We start from the raw sequence: 17,969 nt of genomic DNA on the forward strand, positions 1-17,969 counted from the left end.
AAATCAAATACTAATTTAATAGTAACGTTTTTATTAATATCATTTATTTATAATGCTTAAACCTAGCCTAAGCTAAAGAAACACAAAGTTAATTTCACATCTTTAAGCAGATATATTTTTCAAAAATCCCAAGTCAAATATTGATTTGACATACAGTAGTTGGCGTCAAGGAGCAAAGGATATAACAAAAATACAACTAAACCCATAAAATTTTAAAATAACAACTTTAAAAATAAGATTTTTTATAACACAACGTTAAATACGCTTTTGCACACAAAACTTCACGTGGTAGCAAGTAAATAGCGAGTATATAAAATTTATCAATCTTTATCTTAATCACTTCTGGTGATGACGTACTTGTAAATAGGAAGTAAACGGATGGTAGCTGAACGGAAAGGCGCGTGTAATATCAGAGGGAAGATTTACAGTAGTGTGCATAAATATTGTATACATAATAGTTATGTCACGTTTAAAAAAAAACAATATGAAAAATAAAGGCTTAATAAGATATAACAAAAGCCAAAGGCTGAGTTTTGTATTGGACTTGATTAATTGTCGTTTAAAGTTACAGAGCTATGGAAAGCGTTGAATGAATAAATAATTTAGGCTTTGCTGTATGTTAGATAGGGTTTAACTTAACAAGCTTCGAATTAAGCTTTAGTTGTTTAATATGTATACTCTTTAAAAATGTAAAGTTTTAAGTAATTTTGTAATACAGTAATATAATATGTGTACCTTAGAAAAGTTAGAGTAATTATATATTACATTTAATTTAGTATTTTTAAATCAGAATTAAATACCCTTACAAACGAGGCCATTTAAATTATGTTGTTTGACAGTCAAACATTTCTTGTGTAACAATAAATAAGTTCAGTTGAACTCATAAATCGCTTAATATTGGACTTTCAATTATTAACTATACACAATGCATTGAAACCTGTTGCAGGACTTTATTAAAAATACTTAGCAGCTTGAGTAGGCTAATAATTTAATTAAAATACACATGGAAATTTTGTTCATGATATTTATGTTTTGCGTTAATTTTTAGGCCGTTCAACAGTAAACTATGATGTCATTTCAGCGCGGCGCGTTGTCTATTATGTAAACAGAGCAAATACGGTTTAATGAGTATGCAAACGGATTGGACAATATAAAACCTATACCGGATAATAAAGCAGTATTGCAAATTATGCAAACGAACCAGCGTGTGTTAAAACAAGCGTATGTTTAACAAAAAGACCGAACTATTTGTAAAATACCGATTGATTTAATAATGACAAAACATTTTAAAAACAGCTGAAGATTAAATCATTGACCAAAAATAGTTTTGGTGGCTATAAGGTTTTATTTATTAAATCAGTTCTTATTTTTTATCAGACTTTTCAGCGGTTTTGAATAGATAAATTTTTGAAATTATATTTTTGATTTTTATCTGCATTGGGAATATTCGTCGACAATGAGCTTATAGTCGCCATGGTGATGATGACGTCACAAATTTCAGATCAAAATGGAGCAGTAAAGGATAAAGAGTTTGAGGTAAGATCTCCGCAAAATTTTAAAAATAGTTTTTTTTTAATTTAAAAAGTAAAATACGACCTAATGTCTTAAAATAAAATACAAGCTTTAATATAAAATGTGGTGTATTTAATAAAATATTAGCTAAATAAAACCATGTGAACGGTGGAAAAAACGTTTTTAAATGGCGCCCACACATTATTCAGTACAATAGGCATATAGTTGCATTATATACCAAACCACGTGATTGAAATGCCAATAAAATTAGACCTTATCTAACATAACACCATATATAACATTGTGCTTACACAAAAATTAGCATATCACAGTAGGGCATTTTTCTTTTTTTGATTTAAATTATTTAAATTGATTTCATTACATCAGCGATATGGTGAAACTTTAATGTTTGCTCAGCAAATACGCAGTGTTTCGCCGTACTGCAAATTAATTTTGTAGATTGCACGTCTGCACATTAAGTTTATAGCGATTATTTATTAACCGGTAAGGGTTCCAAGTTATACTTTCCTCTCTGAATAACTAGAGTTCACAATGACGTAATCATATTAAAAAATGCAATTGTTCAACGCATTTAATTAAAAAAGAAAGTGGTTTGATGCGTTGTGATAAAGTCATTAAATAACAATAACGCTGTATACAACAAAGGGTTATAGCCCAAACTTTACAACAACATACGATATTAAAAATGCCACGCTTAAATGAGTTTAAAGTTAACTGTTTTCATCGGATATTTGGATCGGTTTACAAAATACCAAACAAGAAATCTGAAATGAAAATATAAACAGAAACTTTAAAGTCAGTCAAATAAAATCTTTTATCACAAAAAGAAACTAAATTCAATGTGGTTACGTTAAAACTTTTTCTTCAAACCTCTAATTTGATTTTGTTGACATTTCTATGATAAAATGTTAAAATTCAAAGTTTCTGGCTGTCCACAGACAATTCATTATTGCAAACAGAAACTTATAGTTCATTACTTAAACACACAAGTCGATAAAGAAATCAAGTTTTTTTTTAAAAAGTTCTTTTTTGCAAAGAGGTGATTGCCCGTCAACATACTACTTAAATAAGGAAGACACAATTTGACAAATATATTAATTATCTTACTTGAATATATTGCAAATACCTACAAAGCAAAACGCTTTGTATTATGTGATGTTAATGAAATGAACTTTAAACGAGATTATATTGACCCAATAAAGTAAAGTTACGACGGGTTGTGGTATTTACTATTAAACACCGAACGTAATTATACCAATATGGTTCACTTAATTTATTCTTATGCAAATGGTATTTATACACAGTCATTTTAAATCCATTATATATTTATATTTATCATATGGGGAAATAAATTTAACTAATATTTTACTGTTAATGTGTTGCAATTTTTAAATATGGTTTAATTAAGGCCTTGTTTTTGTAAGCAAATAACGCGAAAATAAAAGATTTGATTAAGTAAAATTAAGAATTGTTCGCTTGGTGGTGAAAGAGAACATTTAAAATTGTTAAAATTTAGGAAAATTTTAAAATAGATATTTCTCTAAAAGTATTAAAATAATATATACAAAATGTCAATTAATATTACACAAAATTAGTTAAATATTTTTATATTCGAATTAATGTTTATTATTAAATATTTAATCTAGTCGTAAAGTTAATTTTCAATTCAAAATTGATCCATTTATATATAAATATAACAGCATGGCTACAACATTTGCTCGCATCGTTTTTAAATATAATTCCACAGACAATTTTTTTGCTTCGTCTAGGCACGATTTCGTCATTAAAATTTATATTTAGTTTACACGCAAATACTATTAGGACCAATCCGAGAAATGCCGGTTGTTGTATTGCGGTATTACAACTAACTTAATTATTGATTAATGTGTTAAATTTCTTATTAGTTATTACGCATTGTTGAAGCCTATAAGGTGTAGGCTAAATTTTAATTAGGGGTTGTATATCCTATTTATTATTTATAAGCATGAAATCACAAGCATTAATTTTGAAGTAAAACAAGTGAAAACCGGGAAAAGGCATTAATATTTTACAACACATAGCACAAAAATTTTAAGATAACTTACAGTTTTCATAAAAACTATTATATTGTATAAAAATTTCAGATTGGAGAAATACATTTTACAATTTTTTAATAGTAAACAAAAAACAAAGAAATGACATTTTTTGATCTGTTTGTTTATTTACATAAGGAGAATTTTCAAACTGCATGACTTAAAATTTAATCTTACCAAAGCCTGTACACACACCCGTGGAGCGTTATTAATCTCATGGGATTATATATAACGACAGACTTTAAAGACAGTAGATTTTTGTTATCATCTAAAAACAAAACGGGCAGAAATTGAACGTATCAAAAATTCCCTTGAACGTATCAAAAATTCCCCAAATTTTTCCAAAAAATTCAATTATTTTTTAGTTGGATTTTCGGAAAAATATTACTCAAGAAAATCAGATAAAATTATCGTGTATAAAACTGGACGCCATAACCTATCACTATTTATATCGAGATATGACGTCAGTAATTTAATGGAAAAAAGTTTTAATACGCAGTGTGCATAGAAAGCCTCGTCATATCTATCACGACCCAAAGTAGTGGTTAAGGCACTATACTGTATTATACATTACAATAACCTAGCATACCAAAGTTAAAAGATTTGTATTTAGAAACAGTAATGTATAGAGCAACATTGGGTTAGTTTTTGTAGTTCAGTTGAGGTTTGTTTTACGTGATTAAGTTTGTTAAAAACTAATAAAATGGTTAATAAATTTTGGAAAATATTTTGATAAAAATAAAAATATTTTGATTATAGTTTTATTATATATAATTTAAATACCCACTTTTAAAAAATACTTTAAAAGTACATTTAATATTATTAGTCTTTTTACAAACAATTTTAATTAATCTTAAATTCAGGTTAGCGCTGGAAATGCGTATTGGCTGTGTTTAAAATTCGTGATAATACTAATTCAGTATAGAATAATTACTTAACAGACTCAACAGTGTATGTAAATCAAAACTACGCAACAGAAGGTTGCTCAAATTATATAAGTGTGCCAAAATTTCCTTAAAAGACTTGGCCTTTCTTCTTGTAAATGGCAAATTAAAAATAATTAAGTCAATAGGTGCAGTGGGTAGTGCGAATTTTTTCTTGTTCAACACAATGTTTTCTTAGATTTTTAGGCCAATTTGCGAGCCTTTACCACGATCTTAGCCTAAGGACATTAAAATATTCCGTTAAATAAAGGTTATAAAATAGCACGATATAAGATAGGCGAAACACGATACTTTACTTTAACCAAAAATTTTAGAAATACAAAATAATGCGTTTAGATTTTGTAAAGTGGTTAGAATTAAAAACAAGTTTATTCTAAATAAAGGCAGACTTTCTCGTCAAAGGGGTTTACTGTAATGTTGTTTATTCATTATCAGTTGGAATTTTTTTCTCAATTCGGGTAATTCAAAAAAGGTATTTTTTCCAATATACCGGGCATTGATATGCGACTGTCACGTGCTTTCATATTAGTTGTTTGGTTTCCTAATTATTTATAAGTGTGCAGTGGGAATAGAATGACGTCACGCAGCCTTGATCGCCGCGTATAGTTTAAAAGTCATTTTCTTAATTTATTAATATTAAAGTTTTTACTAAGACAATAAATAACAGATAAAGAAAATGTAGAAAAATTATTTCAGGAATTTCCTAAGTTAAGTTATTTGTAAACCGATACCAGTCACTAAACCAAAATTAAAATAACCTAAAATAGCTTCTACGTTCATGTATAAATAAATTTTCATGTGCGTACCGACAAAAAGTGAAGTTAGTCAAATAATAAACAATCCAATACCCAGTTGGATTGGTGTTATTAAATTAGAAGAAACTTATAAATAGATTATTTTGTTTCTAACAATATCAACGGAAAAGGGAATGATAACATAATCAAGAATTCTCACCTAATCACTATATATTTAATTCACCTTTCTACTATCGCTGCCTGGTATTATGTCAATTAGATGTAGTTTTAGGTAAATGCGCATCTGTTTCCAAGGAAATTAGGCTATGAGTAAAGTCAAAATAGAACAAGAACAGTTATAAGAAAGGGTGCACAAATTTCTTAAAAGTTTTAGTTTGAACAGCATTTAAATTGTGTATAATAAAAAAGGTTGGTAAAAACTGTTGAAACATGGGCGGATATATCAATAATACGTTTGTCTTTATACCTATAGCACACCAACGCAATATATTTTTAAAATCGACGTCATATTCCTAACTGATGTTGTTTACGTTGCAAATTTAGATGCACCACAAGCAACACCCTGTTAGGTTTAACAGTAGCGAAATTGCCCAGAGAATTTTAAAAAGTTTAAGTTTCTTAAGCGGTTTCTCTTTAAGGAAAGTAGGTTTCTGACGTGACTTATTCCCACTGGTACAACAATGTAAGCTCAGGAAATACTTAAAACATATTTTCAGTTTGCATTGGCGTGAGCTTGTTTTAGTTGTATTTGTATTGTTATGTAAGCCTAAAAGCACAATAAGCATTTGTAAGACCTATAGTTTTGAGCTTGTAATGTCGGAGTTCCTATCACGATATTTAAATAAGGAAGTAATTTGACTTAAGGCAGCTGGTTAAGATACCTTAATAGGAAAGGCTAATGATAAACAGTATTATATTTAAATGTTCAAAGTATGTTTAAAATGTACACTATTGTTTTTAGTTGAAAATAAAGTTGTTATTTTAATTTTTATAATTATGCTTTCGAAAACCTTAAACTTTTAATTAAGAAATTGTCTTGAGCATGGAATACGTGAGAATATTTACAGAAATAGAGTTGCGTTAGATGTGCAAGTTTCGTTTTAATTATCAACTTCCGCGTACTATCAACGTTGCATGTACCGCTTAAAAGACATTTGGTGACAATTTGTTGTTTGTTGCCCCTGTTTAAACAACAAAACAAAGGCAAAAGTCGCTTAGAAGATTTTCTTCAATCAGGGTGTATGTTTATTTTGTCATTCGTCGAAACAGTCGAAATAAAGAAAGAGACTTTTTCCGAATTTGCGAAATTACTTCTTTATTGTTTACCGTACCTCATCGCTGCTAGCCCACCGTTTAATTAACTCCTCGCAGTTTGAAATTCGTTTGAAATAAGCCTAATTTAACAAGTAACGTGCTTCGATTAAGGTTAAACGTTATCGTATCAATGGCTTAATATATAAGTTCAATCGTTAGGCACTGATGTCATATTTTATTGCGATGGTGAACTAAGTAGTTTACGTGTTTTTAAACCTGTCAGTTTTATTGTTATTGAGTTTAGACAAGTAGAAGCCAGGTTGTCTTAGGTTATTTTTTGTTCAATTTGTTGATAACATATAAAAATCGTAATAACAGTTTTTTAATATTAAATAAATATGAATAAATCTGTTTTTATTAAAAGTGTTGTTGACTGGTATAAAGTAAACTGTCAGATTCAATTTATAAAACAGCAGGGTGTATATCAAAATTGTATTATAGAATTTTAAAAGATATTAGGAAAGTGTTTATATGGATAAGTCATAAACTAGTTGGATAGAAAGTGTAAATTTTAGATTTGTGACGTTTTTAAAGTTGCAACTAATTGTGAAATACGTACTTGTACTTATAAAACTTTTTTTACAGAAATAAATATGATGAGGCCGAATATTTTATGTAAGTAAAGCAATCGAAATCGATTAAGGTTCTGTTTCTAATTAATTATGTTTATTGAGTTGGAGGACATTAGTCAGAATGGGAATTCCATTAATTTCACAAACAACAATCAATCAAAAACAGATTTTACAAACTATGGCCTACAAAGGCCGGACTATCTACCTCTAACAAAACGTCAAAGTTTCTTCCCAACGCTACCTCCCACTCCGGAGTATATCCCAAAAGAAAGATCTTACTCCAGTCTTCCTAGAACAGTAGTGCATCGTTTAATAGATGATGACGTATTCACGAAAACTCCAATTTACGAGCAACGTACGTCGTGCGTCATACGTTCACGCGAGTGTCTTGACGCAAAGCCACGCACGCTTGACGCAAACGAGCGAAAAGACTGTTGCCCGTGGCTACTCGAGCGCTGGCTTAAGTTTCTCGGTAAATCTCCTCCAAAACGTGACGTCACCGTTCACTGTGAGGTCAAAAAACGTCACAACGGAGTCGCCAAATCGCCGGTGACCAGCCCGTTTCGTAGAAGGGCAGCAACCGTTCAGCCTGTTTCCCTTTTCGGAAAGGTCTGTTTACAGTTTTTAAGAGATTTCCCGCCATTTTACTCCAATTACAAAATATTTACAATTTTTTTAAAATAGACGGACGTACTTCATAATACGTAATGGATATATGAGCATTTAAGTTTCTTCTTCACAACTTATTTATCTGCCTTGTTTTGCAGGAAAATCAAAGAATGTGGGGTGAAGAACGCCACGATGACGTCATATATCGTGTTATGCTTCGGCGCATTCGAAGAACAGGCACGCCTTCAGAACTGGTAATTGCAAAAATTGTTAAATTACAATATTTACAAATTCAAATAAATAAATTTATAAAGTATCAGATTTTAAAAATATTTAATTTAATTAAATTGTCTTTAGGTTGACGGTTTGCAATGGGAGACGCTCAAGGTAAAACAAATCAAATATGCAACCCTTGATCGCCTTGTTTCCCAATTGTGTCTTTCCTGTGTGGAGGACCCCAACTTTCTCACTGTGTTTTTAGCCACGTATCGTTCATTTGCAACCCCCGAGCTTTTACTGGAAAAAATATCCGAACAGTAAGTTGTCGTGTCATTATGACATTTTTAATATAAAAACATTAATTTGCTTTTGATGACGTCTTTCCACAGGCAAACTTCCATTTGCACATTGTTATAAATCAGATTAAATTGTTTACTTGTCAAAACATGTGTCAATAAAACCTTTGCCTGACAGGGTTAGTTTAATATGTATGCCAATATGTTGATGTGTAAATATTTATAAGTAAAGTGCAACAAGCAATCAACGATAAGTGTGCTAACCAAGTGCCTACCAAAATGCATAAAAAATATACAGTTTAAGAAACTCTATTTCAGAATTAGGTTAATTTATGTACCCAAAACCCATTATGTTTGGTGCTATATAAAGTAAATAGCTCAACCTAGATTTTTACCACGAAACTCGACTCCTTTTCCCGGCATGCATATTTTATTACAACATGTATTCAATGCTTAACAAGCGTGTCCGATTTTGACGCGATGTCTCCAAATCAGCACAATTATTTCCTGACCCTAATCCGATCAACAAGTTCCTTTGGCCTAAACACAGGGTCATTGTATTGATCAAGTTATTTTTTGCCGCATATTTGGATAAGCACTTTAAAAAACATAGCCACGTCATGTTTTTGTTGCTTTGTTGTTCTGATGTTGACAATTATTTGAATTCAGTTTTGTTTTTGTCACAGAATTGATCGTTTAAAAAATGAATCACCTGAAAAGCGAACACCGGCGATTAGGTATGAGTCATGATATAATTATGTAAATATTTAAAATTGTCATTAATGTTACGACCAATGCAAATGACGATTTAAAATAAATAATAAAACTATTTTTATTATTGCAACAGACTTATTCAAAGAGTTTTAATATCGTGGATCGAAAAATATTTTAACGAAGATTTTTATTCTCCCCCTACACATTCTCTGATCAAGCGAGCTATAGCGCTTGCCGAGGAAAACAATTTAAATGACGTCACTGATAATGACGTCACGAATACGTCCTTGGAAAATAGGGAGTGCGAGTTTGCGACTTATTTAAAGACGAAACTGAAAGCAGCTGAAGTGAAAGAAGCACAAGAACAAATGATACAAAGTAGGATATTTTTTCTTTACAATTCTTTCCTTTTAGCGAACATGTTTCATTAACATTGTCAAAGTTTGGGCAAAATATGTGATATCTTGTGTTTCTATAACATAGTGTCATATTTTATCTTTAGTATACATTCGAATCCAAGTTTGGCTTAAATTGTACCAGTTCTAGTATAAATTAGTTTTGTTGTTTACAGAAATGAACTCCCCCTCCCATTATTCCGACATCCTGGAAGAAACGGAGGATATTACTTTAGATGATGAAGACAATTCGTTTAACTATACTTCCTCCATAACTTTTTTAAACGACTTAACTTCGTCCCAAGTTGCAAAACAACTTACTCTAAAAGCTTCGGTGAGAAACACTTGTAATTCTGGGAAAGTTTTATATTCCCGTAAAACATTGGGAATTGGAATGGCATTTGGGAATTGGTTATGCTTAAATCGCTGACCTAATTAACCTTACTCACACTAACTTTAAAACATACATAAGAGTTAAATGACTTGTGAAGTAAAACTCTTTCAATTCAATAACTTGTTTTTATTTTATTTTTAGATCCTGTTTAGTAGGGTTGTGCCACATCACTGCCTAAAAGCTGTCCGATCTTCAAAAGAGAAGCCAGCTTGTGTTAAGTCCAACATAGACCAGTTTAACATGGTTGTGTATTGTGTATGGGGAACTTGTTTATGCCCTAGTCTAAAGACACCACAGCGAGCAAAAATCTTTCAAAAATGGATCGAAGTCGCACAGGTTCGTATTTTTTAAAGCAAAACTTGCATTAAATATGTATATACTCTAATTATAAAGGAGTGTACATACCGAGAATAGAGAGAAGTGTAACAATACAATAGCACTTCCAAATTTTAATGACCTCGTATTTTAGGAATGTTGCGAATTAAAAAATTTCTCTTCACTGTGCGCCATATTATCGACCTTGCAAACTCACGTAATACATCGACTCACTAAAACATGGGCAGCTGTGCCAAAACAAACAATTGAACTTTTGGGTGAACTCAAAGAACTGAACACTAAAGAGCTTTTAAAGGTTGGTTATAATACCTTATACTTACTTTTGTGGAAATAAATACATTACAACTTTTTACCAATATACTTTTAGCATACTGTATACATTAGGGTATAAAATAATAAATTTTTATCTTTATTTAGCCCGGTACAGCCAAAACAGTTCTGGACACCAGTTCGCTAAGTAAAGTGTACAGGGACGCCCTCACGCGACAGAAGCGGACAACTTACGCCGAGACTATGCACGGTACAGTTCCATACCTTGGTTCGTTTCTGACGGATTTAACTTACCTTCACACGGCTATGCCAGATAAGCATGAGGTAATTTTAACATAACTATCTTTTTAAAACAAATTGTTTATATTTTGACTTGATATACTTAGTTTGTTTTATCAAAGTCAAAGTTACAATGTTTCCATTAATAAAGGCCTACAACGTTTTAAAATTTGTTTGTAAAGATTGGTTGTATTTTTACTTTAGACTGGATTGATTAATTTCGAAAAACGGCGAAAAGAGTTTGACTTTTTGGCTCAGCTCCAGTTATGGCAAGCATCGGCTCGTTGTTATCAAAATATTGAAAGTGATCAAAAGTTCCAGTCCTGGTTTAGCTCTGTCACGTTACCAACCAACGAAAAAGCGTAAGTTTGTAAAAGCAAATGTGTTTTATTCATAAAGGTTATATTGAAATAAACATAGTTTATCGAATACCTCATGTTTTTAGGTTAACTCTCTCAGAAGAAATAGAGGCACCAGCACCAATTCCAGTGTCACCATCTAACCCATTGACTCCAATTAAAAGAACAATATCAGAGTAAGTAAATAAGGAAATTTAGTGGGTATTTTAATAAGGTAGAAGCAAGTGTATGCCCCTTGCACTTGTTTATATTTTAGATATTATGTTGCTGATATCTAATTAAGTTTTGCTTTATTTTTATTAGTATGTTTCATCACAATGGAGGTTTGGAGTCGAGTGGAAGTAGCTCCTCATCACTTCCAATTAACCATACTCGAAATCCAAGCAACGACGGCTCTGAAGCAAGGTAATAAAAAATTCAGGACAAAATATTAAGATAAAGTAAAAAAATTTTTGCTTTCAGTAAAAAGCATCCTTTTAAGTGTTTTGCAATATATTGTAGCTTCACAATTAATTATTCAATTTTTGTGTAGTTCTACAAAAAGCTGCGGGGACAGATTGAGACTTGAATTGCCTTGCAATGAAAACAAATGTGATGAAGTAAGCATAAATAATATTTTTTTAACTTGTTCAAATGTTAAGATTGAAAGGTGTGTTATCAAGTATGCAGAGTGTTAATTTGAAGTTATTTTGTTGCAGAGATTTATCAACATTCGGGTTATTCGAAAAGATGGAAACAATGACGATATCGAATCAAAAGTTATGGAGGTAAATAATCTTAATATAAATATTATATTTTAACATACAAACAATATTATATAATAAACAAAGGTTATTATTTAATAAATTATTGTTTTTTCTTTTAGTTAAGTCAAAACGACCGGGTACAAACTGTTATAAAACAAGTCTTTCAGTTATTTGAAATCGAAGGTGAGGAGGTCCAGAATTTTTCTCTCGTTCAGATTATATCCAATGAAAAAGGTATGCTAAACTGAATAATTATAAAGAGCTTTAATGATCAAGGTTGTTGGCCTAAATCTGCTATATTTTTACCTCATAAACAAAAAGATAGTAACGAATTGTTTATCAGGTTTAAAACTTGTTTATAATTATTCTTTTTAGAACTTGTTATGCCTGAATCAAGCAATGTTTTTTATGCAATGGTTGCAAGTCAGAATTTGAGTAAACAATATCAGTTTGCCCTGTTGGAGAAGGGAGCTGAAATTCCAAAAGAAAAGTAAGTTTTTGTGAACAAATATTTATATAGATATGACTTGTATAATCACCAAGCTGTTTATTGCTGGCAGAAAACACAAAAACTGTACTACAAACGTTTTGGGATTCACATTTTATAACCATGTCATATTTTAGGTCGCCAGAACCACCTGCAAATAATTTACAAAAACAGAAGAAGCGGCACAAGAAATCGAAGAGTCTTTCTGTGTCAACAAGCAACGTTAGCTCGCCCATGCGTTCGTTATTTGGCAACATAGCTCTCGGCAGTTTAACGATGGCAAGCGGGTCTTATTCGTTAGCTAAACAAGAAAATTGTTTGGAACATGGACGACATGATTCGGTGGAAAGTTCTGAAAAATCTGCAAGTTTTGATACTGTCTCGGTAGCTACATCTAACGATCTCAGTGATCAAGAGCATGATGATGATAGTGGAAACTATAATCTGTTCAAGTCTCTCAGAAAAACCCAGTCTCATTCAACGTTTGATACAGGTAATACACATTGCTTTAGCTCCAAAAACAAATAATAAAAAACCAGCACAAAATATAGGATCAAATAAAAAATATGACACGATAACTTTTATTAACTTTTAGTTTATTTTGATAGAACATAGACCGAGGTCGCATCCTATTTCAGGGCGTTCACCTTCTTCAATTCGTAAATTCTCGATTCGAACTTCATACCCGAATTCAGAGCAATCGAGCGAAGAAGAAGAACCATTCTCCAAAAGCATGGACAGCCGATTTAAGCAGCAAAATCCTGTTCGAAGAAGCCATAACGTATCAACCAGTTCGGATTTCTTCACAAGAAAGAAGGCAATCCGAAAACACCACAGTCACCCGAAGCAATCGAAGTCAAGTTACAGAAAAATGTCAGAGGACGAGATAAAAGCCGAATCTGTAAAGCAAAGCATCAACCTGCAAAGGCAAGACTCTAGATCCACCTTTTACGTAGAAATAGGCAGCAACGAAAGGTCGTCCGCACCTTCTTTACATAAACTAAATGTCGAGTCGACTATACCCGAAAACTCAGCAGAAATAAAGAGGAGAGTTTATTCGACTAGCAGAGCTCTTAGTGAACCAGACTTGCTAGACCGTGAGATCTCGGAAAATGAAAGTGTGTTTAGCGGTGGTGCTTCGCCTATTCGCCCGCGAATAATTCTTCAGTGTCCCTCGTTAAGCGTCCAAGAGACAAGCCCGCAAAAATCTAGGGTGGGTTCAGTAAGTTCGTACGGGAGTGATTTGTTCTCTGGAACAGAAACTTTAGATGCAGGGGGTGCACAGAAAAAAACATCAAATGATAAAGACGAAATCACGATTCTGTGAATACCACGTGATGATGTAATTTTCTTCTTTTTTTCACGAGCTAATTAATGTTCTTATTGCTATTATCACTGTCTTTAATTGCCTTCTTAGATTTAAGTTCCTGATAGCCATATTATTCATTTCTTTTCTTTTTTTATTATTTTCCCCAAGTGCAATGTTGGTTAATACTATTAATACAAACTTATTAAAATAAGATATCAGCGTGTTGTTTAATTAAACGTTATTGCTTAGAGAGAGTTTACAATATATATGCCTATGGAAAATTTAAGCTTAAATTTACTCCCACAAATTTAAGGTAATAAAACTGTTACAAGCATGTTGCAAGAAAAAATGTATTTCGGAACCACAATGCTGGAATGTTACAAAAAGCACAGCGCTTTAAAAGTTTTTTTAATAGAACTAAGATGTAAAAAGTACAAAAAATAAGAAAGATTGCCTCTATGAGAAATATAGCACAGTGACTAAAAAAAAAAAATTAATTCCGAAACCTTGAAGCCTTGCATAAAAAACTAAATTAAGCAGTTCCCATAGCTTCAGCAGCAATGTCATTTAACACTTTTGTTTCTTCAGTTATGACATCATCAGCTTCGACCAATCGCGAGCCAAGCTTCCACACATGAGCGACACCTTGTGACGATGCTGTAGCAACCCAAGATGGACGAGAAGAGTTAGTCAACATGTGGTTAACGACGTCAGGTTTTCCATCCAAGCTACACGAATTCCAAATTGTTTTTAATGCAATTGTAGTTAAATTTATTAAGTTACCTTAATCCAACAAATATTTATAAAATCCTTAAACATTTTTTCCTATCACATAAATATTAAAACTTGTCATAAATATTTAAAATAAAAACAATTACTAAGACAGTGGCGCTAAAAAAATTCATCACTTGTGGTATTTACGCTTAGTAAAAAAAGTTTAATACTTGCCCAATAACATCGCAATATGATAAACACTTTGATGTTTTTACATCACATGCTTCCAATCTTCCCCTCGTTCCTCCAGAGAAAAACACACAAGGTCGAGTTCTTGACCAAGCTGCGAAATACAAATAATTTGCTGTTCTGCCACCCACAGCTTCTTCTGGTATTATTTCACGAAGAGGGGTGGATTGCAAGGAGTGGTAAATTCTGAAAATTTTAAACAACAGTAAAATATTTAAAAAATTTTTGAACTAAAAAGTAATTTGGGCAAAATCCTAATTTTATTTTACAAAAAAAAGAATAACTCTTCTTTTGCAGAAGTTGTAATTAAATTAAAAGTGGGCAGTCAGATCTTCTCATTTGCATCATTGCACAATTGTATTATGTTCTTTCGAATCTTTACAAAAAAAAAATTTTAAAAATTTGGTCAAGAAGTTAGGGTTCGAATTTTTAGAGTAAAACAAACAAAAGAACATAAAAAATGAACTCTTTTCGTATCTTTACTAATCATCAACCTGCCCTATGTTACAAAGTGTATATTTTAAATAATATAATTAGGATTACTCAAAAATTTGCTACTTACCGGCAAACTTGGTCAGTAGAGCAAGATAAAAATAAATGTCGCTGAAAAGGTGACCAATCAATCGAATACACTGGTCCAATATGGTTCTTAATGGACACAAATTTATTTGAAGAAAAAAAGTTAAAAACTTAATGATGATAATGCGCTTGTTACTTATTGATAATAGTGCAAGTAACATAACATTTTACCTTGCAATATAAAAAAAACTAATTCTAGTTTTGTTAAAATTATAATAAATAATGAACAAATTGTACTTACATCATATGCAAAAGTTACTGGATTAGAATCCTCCACTTCAATCGAACATTTTAAAATCGAACCATTCTCACATCCAACCACCACACTTTCACACTGTGGTGCCCTCTTGTGTTGAATAATTTCAACTCCAACATCCACAGGGATCGGAGAGAAACAAGTTACTCCAATAGGACCTCGACCTTTGACTCCAGTTCGTCTGCAAATACAACAACAAATTTGAACTCATTTTGAAAAGTATTATAATAATTAGGTGTATTTTTTTCTACCTGACATAGTACTAATATAGTCGTATAATAAATAACTTTACCTTGGCAATTTCTGGGCTGTAATTTGGTAGTTCTTCTCAATTTTAAAGTTAGTTGTAATGCCCTGTAAATATCAAGCACAATATCAACATATATACCATAAACTTTAAATTTTAACAAAAACACAGGGTTTTAAAAATAACTCACTTTTTTATATCTCCATAATTTTAATTGTCCATCTGTGCTTGATGACAACAAACGTAAATATCTAAACAAAAAACACTTAAATTTGATCCAAAAAAATTTTGATTCATAAATTGATTAATGACACAATATAATTTGTCCTACAATTTTAATAAATATTTCAAGGTCTAATAACGAATTTAAAACTTTTTTTTCTTACTTGTTATTTTTATGGTCGAGCCAGCATAAACTTGTAGTTGGATCTTCATGATTTGCCTCTCCATAACTTAATTCATCATTAACTAAATCCCATATTGCTACTACTCCAGAAAACATACCCACTACAAAGTTCAAACAGATATACAAAATTATAAAAATCTATTTCCAGCAACTTTAATATAACTGTGTTTAATTTCCCAAATTTTTGTAGCTTTAAAGAAAAATGGTTTCTTACCAGCAACATATCTTGGAAATTGTGGGTGAAATGAAATAACTTGAATACTGCTATCCAGTTCCAATTTCTGATCACAAGATTGTGTATTTAGTTTAGGTCTATCCAGATTCCATACACATACAAATGATCTATAAATGTTTAAAATTTACACCAGAGTTTAGAAATATTTAAACGCAAATCACACCAATTTCAAAGCCCTTATTTTTGCATTATCAAAGATTCATTCCCAATAATGCAATGGTTACATTACCAACAAAATAAGTTGCTTTTGTAATTTAACCCAAAATTCTAGGCAAAAAACTTACTTAGAATCACTCCATGAAATATTTTCATTTGTACCATACGAGACGGCTACCGAAGCACCACTACTACTCCATGAAACGCAAGTAGCTTCCAAGTTCTTGGTTTTACTAGTTTTAATTATACTTTCTTCTATGAGGGTATGCTCACATGTTATTGAAGTTTCCGACAAATTTTCTCTCCTCTTGTAGATGTTGCTGTACAAACTGTGGGCAGAGTTGTTTACCTTAATTTGTCTGCAAATACAAAACAGGTGTTAGTATTGAACCTATATAATCTATTAACATTGTTTTTAATAACTATATTATTTACAAGAAGAAATTGATTACCTGTACAAATTGGTATTATTATTTATTTATTATTACATGAAATGAAAGAATCATATTACTTGGAAACAATTGGTTCTGCCTCTTTTAAAAATCTAGCCAAGGTGTTGATATTATATTCGGGGTTTAAATGCATTGAATTTTTCATCAAATCAATAAGTGAATCAGTTTGTGAAGTTGCATCTCTGGGTACATTGGTTTGACTTTCAACCTCATAAGTTAAGATTTCACTGTACAATAAAATATTAACTAACATTAAAATACTATTAGACACAAAACATTAAAAACATGTTGCTTACTTTAAACAACATTACAAAACAAGTTTTATAAAATATATAATTACTTAGTTGTAGTACAATGTATTTACTACATTTACATAGCAACCAATGTTAAACATAACAGTATATAAGCAAGGTAAATACACGAAAATTGAAATTTAAAACTGTGTCAACTATGTGGTATATACTTTTTATGTTTAAATACCTAAATAGGTAAAAAATTAACAAATCTAAATAGCTATCTTGCTATTTAAGTCGTTTAGTTTACAAACAAAACCAGCTTAGCGATGGCAACAAATAAACAAACAGTCCGTGTTTATGTTTGTTAGTCTACACTTGAGACATATAAACTAAACTAATTTAAATTAAAAAGTAAGTTTTGTGTTGACTAATATTAATGTTTTTAAAAGTAATTCGCAACAAAATATGTAAAAATCAAGCATTTGTACACGTAAAGACAAAAAAGGGCAACACACATTCTCCTACCTTGTTTGTGAACCATTTTCGCGGAGTTTCTTTTCGGTTTTCCAACTAGACAAAAATTCGACAGGTTTTTCTTCAAAGTCGGTAAACATTTTACGCTAAATCCAATACAGAAGAATAAAAATAAAGCTTTTAAAGACTAAAAGTTAAATAAAACTTGAAAAATGTGTACCAGTCAATGGTGAAACAATTCACGGCGCAAGCACATTTGTAACGACTCGCAACGCTTGAATGAAATATCTTTTCATGAAACTCAATTTTGGAGAGAAAAAAAGAGAAGTAAATACCGTCTCTCGTGGGCGGAGCTTAGCCGA

At 31.2% G+C, this 17,969-nt stretch overlaps 2 protein-coding genes across 3 annotated transcripts; one reads left to right on the forward strand and one right to left on the reverse strand.

The window, feature by feature from the left end:
* Positions 1 to 1,385: 1,385 nt before the first annotated feature.
* Positions 1,386 to 13,808, forward strand: LOC145741946 (ral guanine nucleotide dissociation stimulator-like 1). 2 transcript variants are annotated; one of them, XM_082559646.1, is made up of 18 exons: positions 1,386 to 1,536; positions 7,958 to 8,053; positions 8,157 to 8,335; positions 9,001 to 9,051; positions 9,162 to 9,406; positions 9,600 to 9,757; positions 9,959 to 10,153; positions 10,287 to 10,448; positions 10,571 to 10,747; positions 10,907 to 11,064; positions 11,148 to 11,237; positions 11,365 to 11,466; positions 11,594 to 11,660; positions 11,760 to 11,828; positions 11,927 to 12,041; positions 12,183 to 12,297; positions 12,432 to 12,787; positions 12,903 to 13,808. In XM_082559646.1, exons 1-18 carry the CDS (start codon positions 1,474 to 1,476, stop codon positions 13,619 to 13,621), a joined length of 3,117 nt encoding a protein of 1,038 aa, XP_082415772.1. In that variant the 5' UTR covers positions 1,386 to 1,473; the 3' UTR covers positions 13,622 to 13,808. The 2 variants fall into 2 exon arrangements, with proteins under 2 accessions (XP_082415772.1, XP_082415771.1); XM_082559645.1 differs by lacking the exon at positions 1,386 to 1,536 and adding an exon at positions 6,990 to 7,799.
* LOC145741947 (cytoplasmic dynein 2 intermediate chain 2-like) lies at positions 13,750 to 17,912 on the reverse strand. Its single transcript, XM_082559647.1, has 12 exons — positions 17,828 to 17,912; positions 17,659 to 17,753; positions 16,957 to 17,124; positions 16,574 to 16,804; positions 16,269 to 16,396; positions 16,035 to 16,155; positions 15,839 to 15,899; positions 15,694 to 15,755; positions 15,387 to 15,582; positions 15,129 to 15,214; positions 14,552 to 14,752; positions 13,750 to 14,331 (listed from the first exon to the last, which is right to left on the reverse strand). Exons 2-12 carry the CDS (start codon positions 17,745 to 17,747, stop codon positions 14,136 to 14,138), a joined length of 1,539 nt encoding a protein of 512 aa, XP_082415773.1. The 5' UTR covers positions 17,748 to 17,753; positions 17,828 to 17,912; the 3' UTR covers positions 13,750 to 14,135.
* Positions 17,913 to 17,969: the final 57 nt, after the last annotated feature.

This window comes from Corella eumyota, chromosome 2 (assembly GCF_963082875.1).
Source record: "Corella eumyota chromosome 2, kaCorEumy4.1, whole genome shotgun sequence".
In the NCBI taxonomy this organism is placed as follows: domain Eukaryota; kingdom Metazoa; phylum Chordata; class Ascidiacea; order Phlebobranchia; family Corellidae; genus Corella; species Corella eumyota.

What these genes read in the sequence shown, in the direction of transcription:
- LOC145741946 (XM_082559645.1), top strand. Translation starts at nt 7,281, where the DNA reads ATGTTTATTGAGTTGGAGGACATTAGTCAGAATGGGAATTCCATTAAT. An exon ending in ACAAGAACAAATGATACAAA is followed by an intron (nt 9,407 to 9,599) that starts GTAGGATATTTT and finishes TGTTGTTTACAG; the next exon opens with AAATGAACTCCCCCTCCCAT. An exon ending in TCATTCAACGTTTGATACAG is followed by an intron (nt 12,788 to 12,902) that starts GTAATACACATT and finishes TTATTTTGATAG; the next exon opens with AACATAGACCGAGGTCGCAT.
- LOC145741947 (XM_082559647.1), bottom strand. Translation starts at nt 17,747, where the DNA reads ATGTTTACCGACTTTGAAGAAAAACCTGTCGAATTTTTGTCTAGTTGG. An exon ending in GAAAATGGTTCACAAACAAG is followed by an intron (nt 17,125 to 17,658) that starts GTAGGAGAATGT and finishes TTTATTGTACAG; the next exon opens with TGAAATCTTAACTTATGAGG. An exon ending in ATTTCATGGAGTGATTCTAA is followed by an intron (nt 16,397 to 16,573) that starts GTAAGTTTTTTG and finishes AAACATTTATAG; the next exon opens with ATCATTTGTATGTGTATGGA.